The sequence below is a fragment of the Saxophila tyrrhenica genome (genome assembly GCF_035928015.1).
Source record: "Saxophila tyrrhenica strain CCFEE 5935 chromosome Unknown scaffold_13, whole genome shotgun sequence".
Lineage (NCBI taxonomy): Eukaryota > Fungi > Ascomycota > Dothideomycetes > Mycosphaerellales > Extremaceae > Saxophila > Saxophila tyrrhenica.
Window position 1 is genome coordinate 88,806 of NW_027041745.1, and position 20,212 is coordinate 109,017.

Genomic DNA, 20,212 nt, shown 5'->3' on the forward strand with positions numbered 1-20,212 from the left:
GTCTCCATGGTAGACATCTCCCAGCGACAAACCGTACCAGTACCATTGCAAAGTGCTCGAAAGTACCTTCAACGTCGCAACGATTCGTGAGAAGTGGCTGAAACCTGCCATATTGTGTGGGGCGAAATGAATAGAGTTCCCCTCAAGTCTGGTACAGGGTCTCCTGGCTCTGTCCGCCCGCTCCCGTGCACATCTAACTGTGGCGCACTCTAATGGCCTGCATGAAAGCCCACTCACGTTGGGCGTGGAGCTGGTGACTGGTCTCCGAGATAGGACTGTTGCGCTGCTTACCAGCGACCTCGGGCAAGCTCAAAATACAGTATTTAAACCGCGAGACCCCGAATTCGCACCTGCTTCCGCTTCATCTTGTCGTCTTGTCAGATCCAGCCCGACCCACTTTGCTTATGACACCTCTTCCCTCGCTCAACGCACAAGTATGGCCCCACTCAAGCCAATCTCGACTCCTTGGAGATCATCTCAGACCCTTCTCCTGCAGCACCAGAACCTTCACCGAACATGCAATATTGCACGCCAAGAAACGCATCGCACACCGCCTGAAAAAGCCCGCAAAGCTTGAAGGCCCATGGCACGCCGCCTTCGGAGAGGAAAAAATAAGTCATCTTGAACACGTCGCCGATGAGCCAGTTCACCAGCACGCTGAGTCTGAATCCCCGGCATGCCTGATTGCGCTGGTTTTCGATGACTTGTGGGATAGGCAGGATGGCTTCTATGCCGAGCGCAACATAGCCTTGCAGCTCGACGTAGACGGGCTGCGTGCCGATGAAGTATTGCAGCGCTGCTAGAGTGATGCTGAAGTATGCCAGAAATTGCCAATAGGGCTTGCGACTTCGCCATTGCCAGAAGCCGTAGGGTCTCGTGACATACGAGTCGCCTTCACCTGCTCCTGCAAAAGGTTTGTTCAGGCTATGCTGCGCGCCGAACGGAGGTCGGTAAGTCAGGGCGACGTGGAGCAGCAGAATCTGCACAAACACCATGACCACTGCCTGGATGAGCAGTGGGAAGTCGTAGCGCGCGCCGAACCAGTAGAAAAGCCTAATTCTGCTCGTAAGCATGGCCCACCTCGACCACTTTTCTTTCCAAAGTTGCTTCGAAGCCTTTTCTGCGCCACCATTTGCTCGAGCGTGGGACTTACTTCAAAATGGACGCAACGAGCATGATGAGCGGTATGTCGAGCGAGAACCCCGCCGACGACCGCTTCTTGCTCATCGACCAGATTTGATCTGCGTACGATGTGATTGGCGAGCTGACGATGAATAAAGGCGCGATGTGGGTTATCGTCCATTTGAGGAACGACATCGTCCTGGAGGCGGTGTCAGTTGGGCATGACTGCTTCGCCGTTTCAGTTGAGAGTCTTGCGCGTGGTAGTCGACGCCGCCATCGTGGAAGAGGGGGGGCAGAGAGGTCCCGCCAGCTTCTGCCCCTCCCACTGTCGATGCATCGCCGATGCTCATGGGGACCAGGCTGTTGGGATCGGAAGGGGAATGACCAAACGTACTGCGATGGGCGAAATCTGGAGCCTGGACGACGATCTAAGCCCGGGTGAGACCGGCTGGAGTGCGATTGTGCGCCTCGGAGGCTTCACCGGGCCATTTTGCCGAAATCAAAGGTGCTGGCAAGTGAAAGCTGCTTCGAACTGTGACGGCAGCGATTTTGGTGCTGGTATGAAGCAGAACAAGAGCGATGAAAACTGCTTGACTCCTGGAATTTCAAGAGATGTCGTCTCAATATCCAATCGCGATCTACAACACTAATGCACCTCTAACGCCACATGGACAGGGATCTGAGATTAGCGCACATGGTGCACGTACATTAAGTTATATCCACAAACGTCGGTATACGTGTAAGTGCCTTTATGCAGCAGTGCTGCCGGCTCCATCCCCACATACTGTGCTCGACACCATCAGTCCTTGTCGTAGTACCACTCCATCCATGCTGCCATAGCCTTCCCTCAGCTGCAATACCACATCCGTCTGCGCCGACAAATTGGCAACATCGTGGTTACACCCGGAGCCGTGACGCTTCTTCGACCCGAGACTGCAGAAACTGCAAGACAACACACCCATCGTCTCCAAGCGAGCGCCACAAGACGAATGCCAGGACTGAGCTTCCAGAGCACGCTATGAACAAGCGTGAGCGACATTGAACGCTCCGTTAACCGCGAGGCTCGTGATGACGACAAGTCTGCCGATACCTCCCAGGCTCTCCCAATGCTAAGCACGTACGCCCGGCTTAGCTGGAACCGGGCGACACAACTTGTCTTCCATGCTGCTGGCTCCAGCACATGCAGGTATCGATCAACTGAAGAGAGGGCTGCGTTCTATCGCCCGAGTTGCCTTCCGCCGTTGTGTCTGATAGAAGCACCATGTCCTTCTTGCTAGGCAGCTCTAGCGTCAGCACGATCGCTGTTGATCATCAGCTTCCGAGATGTTCTTATCGACGAGCTTTGCCAGGAGACTTTTGATGGCATGCTGAGCTTCGACCGCCTGAGTTGGTTGGGGTGGCATCGAAGCCGGCAAACGTGACTACCATACTGCGAAGCAGCGTTACTGATCTTGTCATGAAAGCATCTCCGGCACACGAAGTCCGGTACCAGCCGTCAACTAGAAGGTCCAAGCATCGAAAGTGGACGAGTCTGGTCGTGAACCTGTTGTCGAGCGCTGAGCGGCTGAATTGTACCATTCCCGCCAGCTCAAGTTGATTAATGAGCGCTTTACACAGTCCGTTCGGTCTGCTTAGATGCGTGAATTAGCGAGACTGCGGTGGACGGCAACTGTGAGAAAGCATGCAGGATTCGTGAGCAGATAAGGCTGTTGAAAATGCATATCGTATTTAATAGGGCAATCATGCTCGTTAATGACACCTAACGCCTCGCTGACAGAATCCTTGCCGTAAATCGCAGCATTTACTGGCCGAGCACCTTCTTGTCTGGACAATCTATTAGCGTCAAATCCTTTTGGGAGGTCCTTGGAGACTCACTCGGCTGTTGCGTGATCAAGAGTCCATATCTCTTCTTCAGCGTCACTCGGTGTCTGCGCACGCACATTAGCTAGAGTCCTCCGAAAGCTCCACGTCGCACACGTGGCGTCGTTCATACCTTGAGTACTTGTCATCAGGTGAAAATCTCGCCGGATGTGCCGACTTCGTGACCTCGCCATTCTGAACCTTCTTGAGCGTGTAGAGGCGCTTGCCACTGGCGTCGAGGGTGTACATGAGATGCATGGTGTGCTATTCGTGATTGATTTTGCCGGTCTGTGGTTTTCGAGTTGTCCGTTATGTCGTGTCTGTTCTTCTGAAGGGAGAGCTTCAGATTTGACATTTTGCGGAGCTTCGGGAATGCCAAGACATATCACGTGTCGGACTCCTCGAGGACAACTACCGCACTTCGTGTTGTGTCAAACACAGCACCAACAAGGTACAACCAAAGACGAAAGCGACCGCAACGATGCATTTCCTGTCACTTCTTCTACCGCTCCTCACCTTCGTCCTCCCAACCTTCGCGCAATTCCAATTCTTCGAACAAATGTTCGGCGGCCACCAACAACACCACCAGCAGCAACCGCAAAACATGCCGTCAGACTCGAGCTGGTACCAGCAACAATACGAGGCCGGTGCGTCACCCCTTCCCACCTTTTTTCAGATCCCATCACGTACCGTCATTGCTGACGCTCTTCTGGAAAGCTCACTGCGACAAATACCTCTGCCCCCACACCCTCTCCTGCGTGCACTTCCCGCACCACTGCCCCTGCGCTTTCCCCGCCGTAGAGGACAAAGTCGAGTTCGGAGACGGCAGCATGGCGTGCGTGAGCAAAGGGGGTTGGAAGGAAGGGGAGGCAGCGAGGAAGATTGAGTTAGCGAGGAAGGGATTGATATGAGTGAATTGATTCATGAATTTGATGATGAGATGATATGGCGATGTATGAGTACTGCATTTGGAAGGATGTGAACGCTGCATTGGCTCGTGATACTATTAGTTCGTGATAGTTGTTGTCATGCCCTGCTGGCGGCCGCCCGGAGGAGTGAAGTGGACGCGCTATTTCCCCCCTGCCCGAGCTCCAGCCTTCGCGGCTCCGTTCGCCTTTACGATGCCGCCAGCTCTCGTGCCTCCTGTGACACTGGCCGCTTCCACCGCTTTGCGCAGCTCGTCTTCTTGCGTCGTCTCGTCAATCGTCGCATCTCCACCATCCTTCAACACCCCATCAGCCTTCGCCGACTTCACAACCCCAAACTTATACCGATACATCTGCTTCTCCCCCTTAGTCTCATCCGCAATTCCACACTCTTCCCTTCCCCACATCCGCATCAACGCCTTTCCCATCACCTTCCGCTCCTTCTCCCAAGCCTCCTGCTTCTCGCGCCAATGAGCTTCTCGCTGGTGCAGCGCGGCCGAGATCTTCTTGTCGATCGCCTGGTTGACAGAATCTTTGTCTTGCAGGTCGAGTTTGGCGGTCTCCAGCTCATCTCGTAACTTCTTCGAATGCTCCTTGTATGAGTCGCGCTCCAGGATGGTGGTGTTCAAGGCAGTCTGCAAGGCGACCATGTCGTCTTGATGCGAGTCGCGGTCGAGCTTGGCCGTGTTGAGCTGTTCTTGCCGCGTGTCAAGCTCGCTGCGAAGGCGGTCGATCTCTTCCTGGTCGACTTCTTGATAGCTAGCCTTAGCCGTGTGAAGCTGCTCTCGCGTCGTCTCGAGCTCGTTGCGCAGACGACGAAGCTCTGCATCATCTACGGGCGCTGGTACGGATCCAGTTGTTCGCATTCGCTCCAACTCGCTTTCATGAGACGTCTGCTGAGCCCGAAAGTGCTCTCGCGCCTCCTTTAGTTGCTTCTGTAGCTCTTCCGCCATGCTGACAGCGCGTCTGTGATCTCCAGTCAAACGTGTGTTCTGCTCGTGCTGCGTCTGGCGAAGCAGTGAGAGCTCAGAACGAAGGTTGTTAGCAGTAACGTGCGCCGCGTCCTCCGCGTCCTTCTTCGCCAGGCTCAGCTCCTCGTTGTGTCTGGAAGCCTCTCGTAGCTGTTCTCCAAGGTCGGCGAGCTGTCTGTGCAAACCCTCGTTCTTCTGGACGTCACGCCGCGCCCGCTCTAGACCAATTTGAGCAATGCGCGCCTCCTCCTCAGCATCATCGCGGCTGCGTCTCACAAGCTCCAGATCTTGCTCCAGAGACTGCAGCTCATGGGCATGGCTGACCTTGAGGCGCTCGAGCTCTTGCTTCATGCGTCCCATCTTGTCCGCGTGAGCTTGTTTTAGCCGCGTGAGCTCCTCGTTGTGCTTTCGGAGTTGGTCCTGGAGCGCGGAAAACTGATGGTCAGGTGAACGAACAGATGATCGAGGTGGTGAGCGGACTTGTGATCGGACCGGAGAACGGGTTGGTGATCGCACAGGCGAAATGGTCTCGCTGGATGGTCGACCGGGCGTCGAGAATTGACTCTTGTCATGTATATTGTCCTGTTCGATATGCGGTGATCGGTACTCGTGGTTCTGCTGATGTTGAGATATGTTGTTTGTCGATGTAGGACGGGCAGGCGTGAACTCGCTGTAGTAGTCCTCTACGGTCGGTTGCAGCAGTACCTGCTTATGCGGCGGCGGTTGTGGTGTCGCGGCTCCCGCGTAGGGATCCCAGTCGGAAGTCTCGTCGTTGTTTCCTCCCGTCTGTCTGCTGCTCGCGAATACAGATTCCTTGGGAGGGGTGTCGGTCGGGGTATGGTGGCTCTCCGTGCGATCGTCTTCCTCCCTAGCAGGCTGCCATGCCGGAGCAAGCGCTCTACGCGCTCCTTGGTTCTGCTCTTCCTGCTCTCTAACACTGTTCAGTCCGCGTTTGACCGTGCCCATCCTGCTGTTCATCGTGCCTCCTCCCCTCATCCATTTCTCAAGGTTTTGTGTGAAGTCGCTGGGTCCGTCGATGTCTTCAGAGAGTACGCGATCGATCGGCGGAGCTGGTAACTCAGGCGATGATGCTCCACTGCGCGAGTCGAGATCGAGCGCTGCCAGGTCGATGGAGTATTGCGATTGCGTTGGCGATGCTGGTTGCGCCCACGCGCGTGTTGGCGGACTCGACTGCATGTTGTACTGTTGTTAGGTGTTTCAAGTGGAGAGCTGTACCCGATGCGATATCTTCAGTGCTGCTAAGAGTCGTTCATTGTCCTTGTGTGTTGAGATATGTATCGCGATCGTGTTACTGAAGCTGTGTTTGTTTGATCCTTCCCAAAGCGGGGCCATCGCGAAAACGGCGCGAAGATCACGTGCCGTTGCAGATCTTACTCCATGTCGTTTCGATGTCTTCATCTGAGATATCGCAAGCACACCTTGGCTGACCAGAGCGCATGCAATCGCAAGACGGCGTGAGTGAGACATTCGTCTCCACCGGGGACCATGAGACGTCCACGATAACACTGGCAGCGGCCACGGGGTGCCTCGTATGGTACATCGCGGTCGCTGTAGTGTGCACAGTAGGTCAGACTCAGATGTAGGTCGATATTCTGATGTCTCCTTGTCTTCTCAAACTGACAATTGCTGTTCAGCTTTCGTTACTACTCTCACGCCCCAGAGCCTGCGTCCTTGAAACATGAAAGCACAATCCCCGAAGTCACCATCATCCGACCCTGCAAAGGGCTTGAACCCTACCTCTATGACTGTCTGGCGAGCACGTTCCGTCAGGACTATGCACGAGAGAAGCTGCACATCAGGCTCTGCATTGCGTCCCGCAGCGACCCAGCCCTTCCGGTGCTGGAAAGTCTCGTGAAAGACTTCGGAAGCGAGTACGACGTACAGATCTTTGTGGAAGAAGAGGATGAGCTCTTGCAGGGGGGAGGACTACAGCTGGGACCGAACCCGAAGATCAGGAATATGAGCCGGGCCTACCGAGAAGCGGACAGGAGCTCGAATGGTCTGGTGTGGATAGTCGACTGCAATGTCTGGATCGGCATACATACGCTGGGCAGGATGATCAGGACGCTGGAGGGCAACAAGTTCGTGCATCAATTGCCTCTTAGTATCGATGTGACCGATACTTTGCACCAGGGTTTGAAGGAAACGCGAAGCTGGTGGTCTGTAGGTGGAAGCCGCCTTGACGAGATGTTCATGTCGACGGCACACGCCAAGTTTTACACTGCGATCAACACTGTCCTCATCGCTCCTTGCATCGTCGGGAAGAGCACCATGTTCCCGACGAGCTACTTGGACAGTCTTACTGAAGGCCAAGGCATTGACTACTTCAGCTACAACATCTGCGAGGACCACCTCATTGGTGACTTGCTCTGGAAGGGGGAGGTACCTGAAGAGAAAGCAGGCTCGAAGTTGGGCAAACACGCGATGTGTTTCGGGGACTTGGCCATACAGCCGATGGTGAACACAAGCGTGAGCGAGTACTGGAACAGGAGAGTACGGTGGCTGCGCGTGAGGAAGTTCACGGTCACACTTGCAACATTGGTGGAGCCTGGGACAGAGAGCTTTCTTTGCTCTACCTACGGCGCATACGCTGTCACGAGCTTGCCGTTCTTCCATGAGTCTCTCAGCATACCTCAGACTTGGGCAGCCTTCGCCATCTTCTGGCTCATCAGCGTAAGTCTGTGGTGCGCGATGGATTGGACGCTGTACCGCAAGCTTCACTCTGGTGCTTCGGTGTGGACGAGCTCGCAGATGCATGTGCCGGAGTTCGCGAAGCATGCGAAGGGCGGCAAGAGTCGGCCTCTTCGCGAGTGGCTAATGACATGGATCGGGCGGGAAGCGCTGGCACTGCCGATATGGGCATGGGCGTTCTATGGTGGAACCGCTGTGCAGTGGCGCGGGAAGAGCTTCTGGGTAGGGACAGATATGAAAGTGCATGAAATTGAGAGCGACGCGAACAAGACGAATGGGCATGCGGTTATGACGAATGGGAAGGCCAGGTACGACTGACGACTGAACGTTGGAAGGAGCGACTGCCTAGTTGACACGGAAATGACGCTAAGGGGCAAAACCCTCGCCAGACCTCACTTCATCTTCCCACCCACAACATCTCCGTCGCGCGAACGAGTTCTGTCGACAGCGCAGTAAAACCCGTTTCTTCCTCCTGCGATCGAGAAGGCATCATGGCTGAACAGGGCTCTGCTGACCCTGCCGCCTTGGAGTTCCGTTGCCTCTGCGGGAGTTCCTTCCCGACGGCCCAACTGCTGTACGACCATGCCTACGAAAACGGGCATCTCTTTCTTTGCTGTTGCGGAGAACTGCTTGGCCACAGGAATTATTTCAGGGCACATCGACGATCGGATCCTGGTGGCCGGCACGTCTTGACGAAGCTCCAACTTTCTCCAAACTGGAAAGACGACTTGTGTCCGGTCACGCACATTGTGCGACGAAACGCAAAGGGCAAACGAGTCCAAGCACTTCGCAAATGCAGACTGTGCCCGAAAAAGAAGTTCTACGATACAAGTACGCTGCTCACCCATGTCGCGAATAAGCACCCGGCACACGAGATGAAGCTCGACATCGGTGGCAATGCGTATCCTCTTCCCGCCGGATGCGTCGGTAGAACCGACACATCACCCATAGTACCGCCGTCTCCTGAGGTCGGATTCCCGAGATGCCCTTACAGTCCAAACAGGAGGTTTTTGACCCAGGACGGTCTGCAGCAGCACTTAAGCCTCCACCACTGCGACATCAAATCAACCAGCGATCCTTCAGAAGCTTCCTCGGACCCATTGGAGCACCTCAACTGTCCCACAGGCGCATCGGAGTGTGATGATCCTTTCGAAGATGGGGAGTTGTGTTCGGCACTTGCTCAGATTACCCTGGCGATGAAAGACTCCAGCAGCGATGAGCATATGACGACATGTGCATCTCCTAGCTCGAGCGAAGAGCACGAAGAGCACAGTCTCAACCATTATGACCCGATCAAGGAGTACGACTGCGCTGAATGCTGCAACAAGTTCCCCAGTGCCCATGCCTGCGCCATACACCACCAACTTCACAACGTGACGGGCTACACATGTGTCGCCTGCGAGAACTTCTTCAGCTCAGAAGAAGACTTTGCGGACCTTTGCAACCGGTACGAGCTAGATTGTTTCCGCTGCCCTATCTGCGCGCAATCTTATGACACCTATGAAGGGTGGACGGAGCACTGTGCGCAGAGAACTGAGTGCAACAATGTTTTCGGGTCTCAGCAAGCCTTCGTCAAGCACTGCGAGTCACACGATCCAGTACGCTACGCGTGTCAGCATTGCCCTTCTTCTTGCGACTCTCATGAAGAATGGACCGGACACTGCGCGCTGAACGATGCGAGAAAGTTCCGCTGCATAGACTGCGGACTCCTACTATTCTGCGAAAAGGTCTATGCCAAACACCGCGCGGCGCAGCACGACATGCCTTCCTGTTATCGGTGCTGCAAGGAGTTCTCCACATGGCAAGAGTGTGAGGAACACTACAAGCCAGACAACGGCTGGTCGGCAACTTTGGGCACCAAATGCAAGCTCGAATTTTGGACGTGATCGATATGGTCTTCCGCGTGGTTCGAGCACGTCAAGCGACAGTCCATGCAGACACCCGGCGTATGCCAGAGACGGAAGCTATCCCGCCTCCCGGTCGCCACGTCGAAGAGGGCTCTCGTGTGATTCAAACGACAGCCCACGCCATCGCTCAGTCTGCTCGAGCGTGGAGGCTTCTCTCAACGACGACGGAGACGAAAGCGACGACGAGGGTGATGGAGGTGTGTTGCTGGATTGAGCACGGTGGAGACGAGGGCCATGACGACGACGACCTGGCAAGCATGTGACAGTGTTTCCAGCGATTTGCTTGATGGTGGCGTGTCGAGTCTCCAATTTCCAGGAGGTGGTCGTAGCCACATGGATGGCTTTGATGGCTCATGAATGCATGTTTGGCCGGGAGAACTGTCGAGCAAGCGGAACATGTATCTTTGTGAGTATAGAATGTACCAGACGCAAGCAAATGTATTCAACACAAATACTACATCGTACACGATGCTTCTGATGTCTTCGAAAATGGCTTTCTCACCACCCCAAGACATTTTTACAGGCGGTAGCACCATGCCAGGTCTGCACTATATTAATCTCTCTCGACCCATGCCAGCAGCACAGCCCCCGCCATTTAAATTCCGACTCACTAGCATGGCATTTGACTGCTTCTGCGGCGTCTCCTGCGCGACCGATGATGATCTCTACTAACACGCCATCACACAAGCCCACCTTGTCAAATGCTCCTGCAACGAACTGTTCGGCAGCGTAAAGAAGGTGTTTCGGCCCCAGCGCGAAGTACCAGACCATCAGCCGTGGTCGTACACCAAGCTCGAAATTCCGAGAGGTCGTCCTGGCGGCGCCGGTGCGGAAGCCGCGACCGCAAGCGCTGCAGCGTCGCACGAAGCTCTGCGTTGTCATCTCTGTCCGGGCCAGACGTTCAAAGCACTTCTCCAGTATGAGCAGCACATACGCGACAAGCATCCAACGTGTCCGGTTTGCGGGAAGACTTTTCGGCATAAGTGGGCGAAGAAGGTGTTGCGTACGGCGCGGAAGCAATGCGTGACGCATCAGGAAGGGATCGGGCACTGCTATTGCTTGCAGCATAAGAAGGTGTTTGACTCGATGGAAGCGTATGCGGCGCACGTAGCGGAGGATGAGAGAGGCCGGACGTGAGAGAGAGCAGGAACTCAGGGTTGCGGTTGTGGGAATCGTCAAAGATGGCGCGGAGACCCCGCTCGAGGAGGGTGAGGTTGGGCGGGGCAGAGCGCCGCCTTCGTCTGAGGAGTACAAGCAGCAACGGTGAGGTGTCTTGCAGCAGCGCAGAGTGCGATGACGAGACCGGAGAGGATGTTTCAGCGGCGGAGGGAGCTTTGGCGGGATTGAGCGCGGAGAGAGGCGTCCAGAGTGAGAATGAGCAGGACGACAGTGTTGTGTTGAAGTAAGCCCGGCTGCCGGAAGAAGCACCTCAGGGTCGACAGGATGTTCTGTGCCGTTGGTGGTGGGTGCGCTCGTGTTTGTTTTAAAGATGTGGAGATGGCTGCGTTTGTACAAGACCTGAGTGGCGATGAGTCCAGCAATTCGAGCAGACCAGAGTAGAGATGTTGAGGATGCAATGGATCCATTAAGCATGAGCAGAACGCAGTGTCAAGCCAAACAACACCATCTTTTCATTTCACCTTCACACTCCCTTCCTTCGGCAGCACCCCGCCCGCCACCGCTCCTGTCCCAGCCCCTCCCGACTTCACCGCCTGCACTGTCTGCACGCCTTTTCCTCTCCCAAACAACCTCCCCACCCACCCCATAACCGGCAGCACAGTCCACCTTGCAAACCACGGCGTCGCCCACACACTCAACACCAACCTAACCGGCAACAACGCCTTCGTAATCGCCCACGCCGTCCCGATCTCCACCAACAACCTCACGCTCCCCTCACCCCTCCCAAACCACTTATCTCTCTTCGACTCCTGCTTCAACCATCCATTCCGTCGCAGGTATTTCCCGGCCTTCTCCGTCGCTTCTTGCACCCATTTGCCCTCGCTGATGTAGGGGGGGAGCCAGTTGGAGCAGTGGAAGAAGGCTACGAGGCCGACGACGGGGACGATGGCGGTGAGTTCGTGGAGGAGGAGGAAGGCTGTTACGTGGGAGATGGGGGCGCGGGTTATGGGGCGGAGCCAAGGGACGAGGAATTTGGGAAGCCGGGATTCGAGGCGGGTGAGGCGGGACGTTGGGGGTGCGGGTTGCGTGGCATGGCGGCGGATGAGGTTGGGTGAGAGCCGCCGGGTGAGGATTTGGGAGCGGAGCGTGGTTGTTGTTCGTAGCATGTTGGTGATGTGTGCTGAGTCTTTCAATGGTAGGTAGGCGCCTGGAGACTTATTTTTCCCAGGGGGTGGAGATGAAAGAAGAGACTTGATACGACTTAGCGAAAGAAAGCAGGCAAAGAGAATTGAGTTGGACCTACGCTATATGGACAAGTCTTGTCCTTTTCACACGCAAGGTACGGATACATGTGATTATCGGGGGGGTCCAGGCATTCACTCCCAAGCGCCAAGCTTTGACATCCGCTAGCTCCCGCACTCATCAGCCAATGGCTTCTATCAAGAGCACTTCGAACATTTGGCTCTTGGTTGTCAAGAAACAGGAGACGAATAGAACAATATCTCCGCGACCACCTATACCTCAATCGCTTGGGTTGGAGCAGTCCCAGATCCAAGATGCTCACCCTCCTCGCCCTCACGAGCCTCCTCGGCCTCCTCACCACCCTCACCTCCGCGACAGCGCTCACGTACAAGCTGGTACCCAACGAGAAGGAGTGTTTCTACAGCTTTGTCGACAAGAAAGATGCAAAGATTGCCTTTTATTTCGCTGTGCAGAGTGGTGGATCGTTTGACAGTAAGCAATACCTCAATGATATGCTGGAAGGGAGACAGTTGGGCTAATACGAGGTACAGTCGACTACTCTGTAGTAGGCCCAGGACCGCAGCAGGGCAGGGAGCGCGTGATCATGGAAGGCGAGAAGGAGAGACAGGGTGACTTCGTGTTCACCGCAACAGAGGTGGGAGAGTACAGGTTCTGCTTCGACAACTCCGTGTCGACCTTTTCCGACAAGGTTGTGGACTTCGAGATTACCGTACGCGATGCTTTGGAGACGACCTGACCTTGGCGAAAAAGCTGATGAGGTACAGGTTGAGAACGAGGCCCGCGCAGCCCTCCCACAGAAAGCCGGGGCCAACCCAGAACAACTCGGCGGCGTAGAGGAGACAGTGACCAAGCTCTCCGGCCAAGTCAGCACTCTCACACGGCAGCAGAAGTACTTCCGGACACGAGAGAACAGGAACTTCAGCACTGTGCGGAGTACGGAGAGGCGGATATTCAACTTCAATCTGATTGAGGGAGGGTTGATGGTTGCCATGGCTTGTTTACAGGTGTTTATTGTGAAGATGTTCTTCACTGGTGGGCGGAAAGGTAAGGACATCGTTGGACTGGTTGTTAGAGGGAACCAGCTGCTAATGTGCGATCTCAGGATATGTGTGAACGACCGCATGATGTGTTTACAAAGAAAGTTGGCGTTGGGCGCTCAGAAGTGCATCAGCCCCCTGCTTGATCCAAATTGAGTGTTTTGACATGATTGCCAACCCGTAGTCACTCCCGATCTACGCCCCAGAAAGTTTTCCGTCGCACCATTATGTGCTCGATTGAAGCAGTCGTCGCTTCCAACTTAGGGTTGGGCGGCTTGTCATTCCTGCTTCTCACTCGATCTCTCCTGCCCATCCGTTAGATGGTCGCGGATGCATCGACGGCAAGCGTGGCTTCCGTACATGTACTTTCCACCCGGTATAGTCATGGCCACTCACTTTCTCAACTCCATCTGTTTTCCTCATCCTCACCCATAACTGGAACATTGTTGCATCAACATCTCGGCATCAGCATCAGCATTTCTTCATCGAAACAGCATTTCCAATACAGCTTGTACCACCGCCAACATGCTCTGCTCCACCGCTCTCCTCACCACCATCGCCATCGCCGGCTTGACTGCAGCAGCGCCAGCGTTCCAGGCACCGCAAGACCCGCACGTATCTCCATACTGCGCTCGCAGACGAGCGAGACAAAAGCTCCCACCTCCCTTGCGTCCAACAACTGATAAATTGTATCTCCAGCGGCTACCCAGCCATTGGGCTCCTCGTCTTTACGTCGTCTTTGGTCGAGTCAATCCTCAGTTCTCATATCAACATGAGTGCGATTGCCGTCTTGCCCGAGCACCTTACCGCCCTCAACGTCACGCAGGCTAGGTCGATCGTGATGGATGAGAGCATGATGTACCATATTCCGGCCAAGAAGGTCGCGTGTCAGGCATACAGCGATGAGGTACGTCCATGCACGCCATGGCTAGCCTTCCCTGAGGATAGTATACCAGTCGGCCGACCATGACATGCTGATTTGATTCCCAGGACGGCGCGTGGCCCATTGGCGACCCTTTCACGATCGCGAGCCCTGCAGACTTTGGCCCTGAGCCTGTCCCAGTGGCAGCGGTGAAGTGCTCTGTTCAGCAACACGTCGTACGTCACCAGGCCGACAACAGCGTCTACCCCATGCCCTCCAACGACAAGTACGTCCTACTCCTCCGCCTCTCCACGCACCCTACTGACTAGACTACTCGCAGATACAAAGGCATCTCCCTCCACATCACCACCTCCCCGCAAGGCCAGAACCCACCAACCGTCTCGCCCTCCCCCGTCGAACTCACCAAACTTACCGACCTCAACGGCGTCCACGCGTCGGCAATCAGCCTAGATGAGGGCGTACACCCGAACGTCAGGCTGGAGGACGTGCAGTGTCAGGCTTTCTGGGATAAGGTACGCTGCTGTTTCCGCTGCTTCTCCACATGATCCCGCGGCTAGTTGGAGACGGAGGAGTGGAGTTGATGTCGGGAGTCGGATGTTTGCTGACGATGCTGTTGCAGGACGGGAGGTCGCCGATGGGTGTGGCGTTTACGCTTGAGAAGGGAGTGGTGTTTGGGAAGAACCCGGTCAAGGTCGGGTCGGTGTTGTGCTGGACTTGATGAAGGAGGGTAGACCAGGCCGAGATTGACGCATTGAGCGGCGTCTTGTGTTTTGGAGTTGCCCTATTGTGTTGCTGTTTTCGACGGAAGCTGGAGGTTCTGGCCGCATTCTTCTGTACCTTGCTTATGCTTGTATGAAACGATGACATTCGAGGAATTTTCAACCGCCTCAAATCCGATGCATTGCGTAAAAAGCTATGTATCATGGGTATCATCGTTGTATCGTTGTAGCGCTCAACGAAGCAAAAAAGAAGAACATCGCATAATAATACAGATCATCCGCCAACACCTCGCTAAACCCACACTTTCAAATAACGCCCATCCACCACTCTTTCTGGACTTCGACCATTACTCCCCAAGCCGATCCATCTCCTCCCTCTGCCTCAGATACTCTTTCGCCAACGCATCTCCACCCAGCGCACTTAAGCTCATCCAGTGATGCGCCACACACATCGTCGCCGGATCGCAGCGGTGCGGGTCCTGGTTCCTCTTCCACTTGCCCTCCAGCTCCTCCTTGAAAACATCCCGTGGTCTGGACAACGGTGCGATGATATGGTCCATCAGCTCTGGATGCGTGAGATACAGCGTCGCCAACTCTCGCTGCGCGACCGCATCGCCTTCTTTGGCCGTAATTTGAAGCAGTTCCGCTGCGTGGGCCATGGTGTACTTTCCGATGTCCTCGGCGGACGGGGTGCGGTTAGGTACGGTGAAGGTGGCGGAATCGCGCTCCTGTTGGGCGGTGGAAGAGGAGGAGCGGCCGGAACCGCGGTTCATGGAGTGGTATGCGATGATGCTGTCGGCGGTCTCGACCATGAGTTGGGTGGCTTCTTGCTTGAGGCGGAGGATGGCTATGGTGGCGTTCCAGAAGGCTTTGCTCTCGGTGGCCGAGAGAGTTGGTGAGGGGACGAGGGCGGCAATGTATTGCAGGTCGCGGAATATGGCTGTAGGACGTTGTTGGCTGTTGGAGAACAGTCTTCGGAAACCTTCGACCATGATGTCTGGCACGGCAGCTGTGTCTCTGGTGTTAAGCGAGAGGCCGTTGAGCAGCTTCGGATGACTTCGCGGCGATGCAGCAGCTTGATCGGCCATGTAGGGCTTGAGGAGTGTGTTGACATCCGCAAGGTATCGCAGCTTCTCGAACGGGTTCGATGTGCTCGCGAATGACTGCAGTAGTCTCGAGAAGGCGTTGCTGTAGTCGAACTGATAGTCATCTTGCACCACCGTGTCAGGTGAGCCCACACCTTGAGTGAGTCGCACGTTTCGAAGATGCTTCTCAGTCAGTTCGCCGCCCAGACCGCTCCAAAACGCTCGATCGGTCTCGCTGCCAGTCGCGAAAGCAGGAAGCGTAAGGTCACTGATCAGAAGGCTCGTGAGTCGTTGGCGGACCTGCTCCTTCATTTGCTCAGAGCCTACGCCTCCCGCCGAATCCGCCAGATTGGAGCGAAGCCCGAAAGCCGGTTGCATGTAAGAAGAACCAATGCTTGTAGCGCTAGAAGGAGACTGCGTGTCTGTCAACGATGGAGACCAGAATGGACCAGAAGACTTGTTCGTCAGCGTTGGACTGCGAGTCTCGAGATAGTCCCGAGAGCTCCTGGCCGACAGGGGATGTGAAGACGCGCTTGAGATAGAATCGATGCTGGGTGGCACGTTCGTCTGCACCGAGAAGAGGTCCTGGCGGCCCGCATATCCCCGAGACTGGAACAATGGACTGTATGACGGACTCTTGGGTGCTCCGCTGTCTGCCACTTGGCTCCGAGCGAAGAGTATACTCGACCAGGTCGCTGAGCCGTCAGAGGTAATTGTAGTGACCGCCTTCCGGATCTCCAGGCAAAGCCTCTGCAACCGCTCTTCGCCTTTGCACAAATTCTCCACCGCATTGCGGTCCAGCCAGGCTGAGAGGGCTCTGGACTGATCATCGCTGAGTTTATTCGGCCCACCGTGGCCAGGAGGTGCGCTCAGTATCTCCAAAACCTGCGCCTCGGTCTTGAGGTGGAAGCTAGCTGCAGGACCTTTGAACCCGTTCCAGTGCCGGAGAGGCGGAGCAGGAAAGGCACGAGTGGGCCGCTTGACCTTACCCATCACCTTCAGAGCAGAAGCTACGGAGCGCGCTTCATCGTAAGCGGCAGATGTTCGTACTTCGGCAACATACCACATCTTGTCTCGAAGCCGGCTCATGGTCTCAGTGTGCTGGCGCAGCAGCTCGCTCTGACCCTGGGTAAGGCTGGACACATTTCGTAGAGGTTCGACGCACCACCGCTCTACAGCCAGAGCTTCGTCAAGCGAGCTGCGATTGAAGGATTCGATGCTAGTCAGCAAGCTCGACAACGGTTTCGGGTCGTTGTCATCCGCTAGAACCTTGCGAAACTTCCTAAGCCTGCGGTGCCAGGTATGGGCTGAGATGAAGTCGGATGAATCATCACAAAGGGCAGTACGCTCGACGAAAGCGCGTTTAATGGTCTCCTGCACCTCGTCCAGTGGAGGTTCTGGCTTGGACAAGTCAGGGGACCAATGCTGCTTGAGGTCCTCATCGATCAGAAGCTCCTCAACAGCGGCTCTGCACTTGTGAGTATCAGGAGATCCTTGCATGGTGCTCGTCATATTGTCGCTCGACGGTCCATCAAAACCAAGAGCTTCTTCGCACAGAATGCGCCGTACGGTGGAAAGTCCGTCAGCACCCGTGCGAAGAAGACTCCACTCATGAGAGCCGGTCGGTGTTTGGCTGGCCGACATATCATCGATTGCTGCACAGATCTCACGCAGCTGCTCGCCTTCCACGATTCCTGGATCTAGTCTGGACAAGTCCGTCACAACGTGGTCATCCGAAAACTTCTCCGACAGAACAGGGTATGCATTTCCACTCGCGGGACTGGTGTAGCCCGTTGGAGCTGTTCCTGGAGTCTGGAAAAGTGAGAACCCGGAAACCGAGGATGAAGATGAGTGTAGCCCTGTCCGAGATGGATCTCGTTCGGAAGATGCCTTCGCCGGAGCCCGTTGAGGGTAGAGCGCGGTCACGAGGGTGTTCAGATCAGCTGCGGTCAGCGGCACAACCACTTCTTCGTTAGCAGGTACCGGGGGTGTGATGAAATCGAACACTCTTCCTCCCTCTGGCTGCTGGATGTCGAATTTGCCAGCAATTGTGTTGACGACCTGTCTGACATCCGTAGAATCAGGAGCTCCGTACTTCCTGGCACACGAATTAGTTCTCCGAAGGATCTTGTAGCTGTCTATGACATCCTCACCACGAGTAGACAACGCCATAAACCGATCTTGAGCAGCGGGCAGTGACTTCTCGAAGAAGCCGTTGACGGACAGTGTCCGAGATAAAGTGGTCGGTCAAAATTCCGTGTGCCTTGAAAAGATCAGTGAGTTACGATTTGTTCGATCTTGATTCAGCTGCTTGCCTCTGGTAGCGTGACTATGTCTGGCAGGAATGACAGGAAGAGCCAGCGAGTAAGCACGAAGTACGGAAACGCCTGCTTGTGAGTAGAGTGAGCCTCCAACTTCCGGCAGATCTCTTGGCATAAGAGCAGCGCGCCCTCAGGTAACACACCGGTGTCAGTCGAGGCGGCCAACAAGGCAAGCAATGAGTCCACGGACTCCTGGTAGAACGCCTCCAGACGGTTGTCTTCTTGAACATCAAGCTCGGTCCGAATCCCAGAGCGCACACGGAAGCTTTGCTTCTGGGTCTGGTCCAACAGAGGTGTTCCGCGCTGGATCAAATCGGCCATCCAATTGCTCAGGCGGTCCTTTCCTGCCCACTTGGAAGAAGCGGCCCATAGTTGGATCACGGCCGGCACCACCTTTTCACTCCCATGCTTCTGCTCCAGAATCAGGTTCGCACAGACCGTAGACCAAACGTCCGTGGGTTCGGCATCGCGATAAAGGGGAGCGCTGGACAGTCCACGCACTGCATAGACAAGCGTCTCCAAAGCACTGCCAAACTCGAGCGAGGCCAACAGGTCCGTCTGGGTATCGGCCGCAAATCCAAGATGCCTGGAGGCACGAGAGCTGCTCCTTTGCGAGGACCCGAAAATGGAGTCACTGGATTTGGCCTGGCCTTTTTCTGGCAAAATGGTCTCCAGCTCTCGGTGCGAGAGCGATGCTAGACGGTCAGCAATGAAATGGCCGTCATGTCTGACCTTGCATATGAAGTCCAGAATCTGACTCCGAGAACTCGATGGTAGCCGATCCAGGAAGCAGGCTGGGTATCCAACGCAACCGTCGTCCCTCTTGGAGGTCGCATGCACGGGTCCGGCCGAATGCAAAAGTCCTCCGGACAGAGAATCGTGGAAAGCATTAAGCAAATTGACAAAACTGTGCTTGTCCTCGGCCTTGATACACTGCCCGAGCGTACGCTGAACGGAGCGCGAAATTAGCAGTAAACGAGAGGTTCGTGCGGCCTCCGAATAGGCACAGTGTAGGTTGTGTTGGAGCTGCAAACATTTCCGGCGCTGGTATCTTCCAAGTCGTAGAAGCTGTGCAAGATCAGACAAACGTGGAATTGGTTCTTGCGGTTCGTCCGGTTGAGTCTCCTGTGGTAGGTCAATCGAAGCGACCGGCGCTTCGTCAAGACCAGATGATACCAGATTCACTCGAGCGAGAAGATCCTGCTGGCCAGCGGTGATCCATCCAGTCAGTTGGCTGGCCATGTCCAGGTCGGAGGCAGAACGAGAGCGGCGAGGTAGAGGGGTAGAGGAGGAGGCGTGGCGCGGAGGTCCATCAAGAGAAGGGATGCCAGGCGTGGAGGAGCGCGAAACATGGCGGATGGTTAAAGATGGTGACACAGCTGCACAAAGTTCACGGTCGTTAGCGGGCAACGTACGATTGACACAGACAGATGCCAGCAGTGCCAGCGCACTCTACAGCAGCCTGCTTAAGGTCCCGGAGGAGCTGGCATCGTGATTGGCCGGCGTGGTACAGCGCAAGAAACGGACGGCGCGATGAAGAGAGGACATACAGCGTGCAGTTCGTCTCTCATATTCAGGTGGCAAGCCAATGTCGAGCATTGCTTGCTATACAACGGACGAGGACGTGGTACGGTATATGGTCGAAGTCGGGCTCAGATCATGGTTGCAATTCGGCGCCTCCGTGGTGCTCCGCAGTGACCTCAGCCCTTCAGGTGCGGCGTGGCTGCATCGCGCTGTTGCAGCTGATTGTCGTCGGCAGGGTCCAGATGTATCGTACGGTTGGTCGGACAGTCTTTGGTGTTTGAGCCGTGCGTGTAGAGGAGCTTGCTGTCGGCTGTTGTCGAGTCGAGATGAAATGACTCTGGAGCAATCGAAGCTCGACGATCACGAGCCAACCTGGAGTTCCTCGTGTGGGATGGCGACCAGGATCACAGGGGCCAATCAGCGTCGTACAAGGCCATCACACTCCGCCGCATCTCGCCCGTTTCGATCCGGGTGCATGGCTTTTAATGGCGTCGCTGTGAACACGTCGACGCTCGGCAGAGGTGGGATTGATGCAGGACATTAGCTTGCAGCTCATCACACTATTGGCCGAAAGCCTGTGAACTCGAACGTTTGATGCTGGACGCGCATGAGATTGTGGGTATGATTCGCTGGCTGTTCTGAGACACTCAGAACAAGGTCGGCGGCCGCCCTGCGACCACATGCGCTAAGGCGGGTGTGCTTCCGGGAGCTCGACGACAGCGTTACCGTTGAGCTTCCTTCCTATCGAGGAAAATGCGTGATG

The 20,212-nt window shown here is 55.5% G+C and overlaps 9 protein-coding genes across 9 annotated transcripts; 4 read left to right on the plus strand and 5 right to left on the minus strand.

The window, feature by feature from the left end:
• Positions 1-446: 446 nt before the first annotated feature.
• LTR77_008001 (uncharacterized protein) lies at positions 447-1,317 on the minus strand (the record flags this gene model as incomplete). Its single annotated transcript, XM_064805235.1, has 2 exons — positions 447-1,053; positions 1,154-1,317. 2 exons carry the CDS (start codon positions 1,315-1,317, stop codon positions 447-449), a joined length of 771 nt encoding a protein of 256 aa, XP_064656340.1.
• A 1,606-nt stretch (positions 1,318-2,923) lies between these two features.
• NOP10 (snoRNP complex protein) lies at positions 2,924-3,240 on the minus strand (the record flags this gene model as incomplete). Its single annotated transcript, XM_064805236.1, has 2 exons — positions 2,924-3,050; positions 3,116-3,240. 2 exons carry the CDS (start codon positions 3,238-3,240, stop codon positions 2,924-2,926), a joined length of 252 nt encoding a protein of 83 aa, XP_064656341.1.
• An 811-nt stretch (positions 3,241-4,051) lies between these two features.
• LTR77_008003 (uncharacterized protein) lies at positions 4,052-6,076 on the minus strand (the record flags this gene model as incomplete). Its single annotated transcript, XM_064805237.1, has 1 exon — positions 4,052-6,076. The coding sequence occupies one exon, from the start codon at positions 6,074-6,076 to the stop codon at positions 4,052-4,054; it is 2,025 nt and encodes a 674-aa protein (XP_064656342.1).
• A 201-nt stretch (positions 6,077-6,277) lies between these two features.
• Positions 6,278-7,909, plus strand: HSX11 (Ceramide glucosyltransferase; the record flags this gene model as incomplete). The annotated part of the gene is made up of 2 exons (XM_064805238.1): positions 6,278-6,354; positions 6,535-7,909. The coding sequence occupies 2 exons, from the start codon at positions 6,278-6,280 to the stop codon at positions 7,907-7,909; spliced, it is 1,452 nt and encodes a 483-aa protein (XP_064656343.1).
• Positions 7,910-8,082: 173 nt separating this feature from the next.
• Positions 8,083-9,262, plus strand: LTR77_008005 (uncharacterized protein; the record flags this gene model as incomplete). The annotated part of the gene is made up of 2 exons (XM_064805239.1): positions 8,083-9,038; positions 9,121-9,262. 2 exons carry the CDS (start codon positions 8,083-8,085, stop codon positions 9,260-9,262), a joined length of 1,098 nt encoding a protein of 365 aa, XP_064656344.1.
• A 1,867-nt stretch (positions 9,263-11,129) lies between these two features.
• On the minus strand, positions 11,130-11,783 carry LTR77_008006 (uncharacterized protein; the record flags this gene model as incomplete). The annotated part of the gene is made up of 1 exon (XM_064805240.1): positions 11,130-11,783. The coding sequence occupies one exon, from the start codon at positions 11,781-11,783 to the stop codon at positions 11,130-11,132; it is 654 nt and encodes a 217-aa protein (XP_064656345.1).
• A 390-nt stretch (positions 11,784-12,173) lies between these two features.
• Positions 12,174-12,993, plus strand: LTR77_008007 (uncharacterized protein; the record flags this gene model as incomplete). Its single annotated transcript, XM_064805241.1, has 4 exons — positions 12,174-12,351; positions 12,429-12,589; positions 12,645-12,924; positions 12,983-12,993. 4 exons carry the CDS (start codon positions 12,174-12,176, stop codon positions 12,991-12,993), a joined length of 630 nt encoding a protein of 209 aa, XP_064656346.1.
• A 696-nt stretch (positions 12,994-13,689) lies between these two features.
• LTR77_008008 (uncharacterized protein) lies at positions 13,690-14,518 on the plus strand (the record flags this gene model as incomplete). Its single annotated transcript, XM_064805242.1, has 4 exons — positions 13,690-13,824; positions 13,908-14,065; positions 14,120-14,312; positions 14,420-14,518. The coding sequence occupies 4 exons, from the start codon at positions 13,690-13,692 to the stop codon at positions 14,516-14,518; spliced, it is 585 nt and encodes a 194-aa protein (XP_064656347.1).
• Positions 14,519-14,866: 348 nt separating this feature from the next.
• On the minus strand, positions 14,867-19,167 carry LTR77_008009 (uncharacterized protein; the record flags this gene model as incomplete). Its single annotated transcript, XM_064805243.1, has 3 exons — positions 14,867-17,702; positions 17,758-17,867; positions 17,935-19,167. 3 exons carry the CDS (start codon positions 19,165-19,167, stop codon positions 14,867-14,869), a joined length of 4,179 nt encoding a protein of 1,392 aa, XP_064656348.1.
• Positions 19,168-20,212: the final 1,045 nt, after the last annotated feature.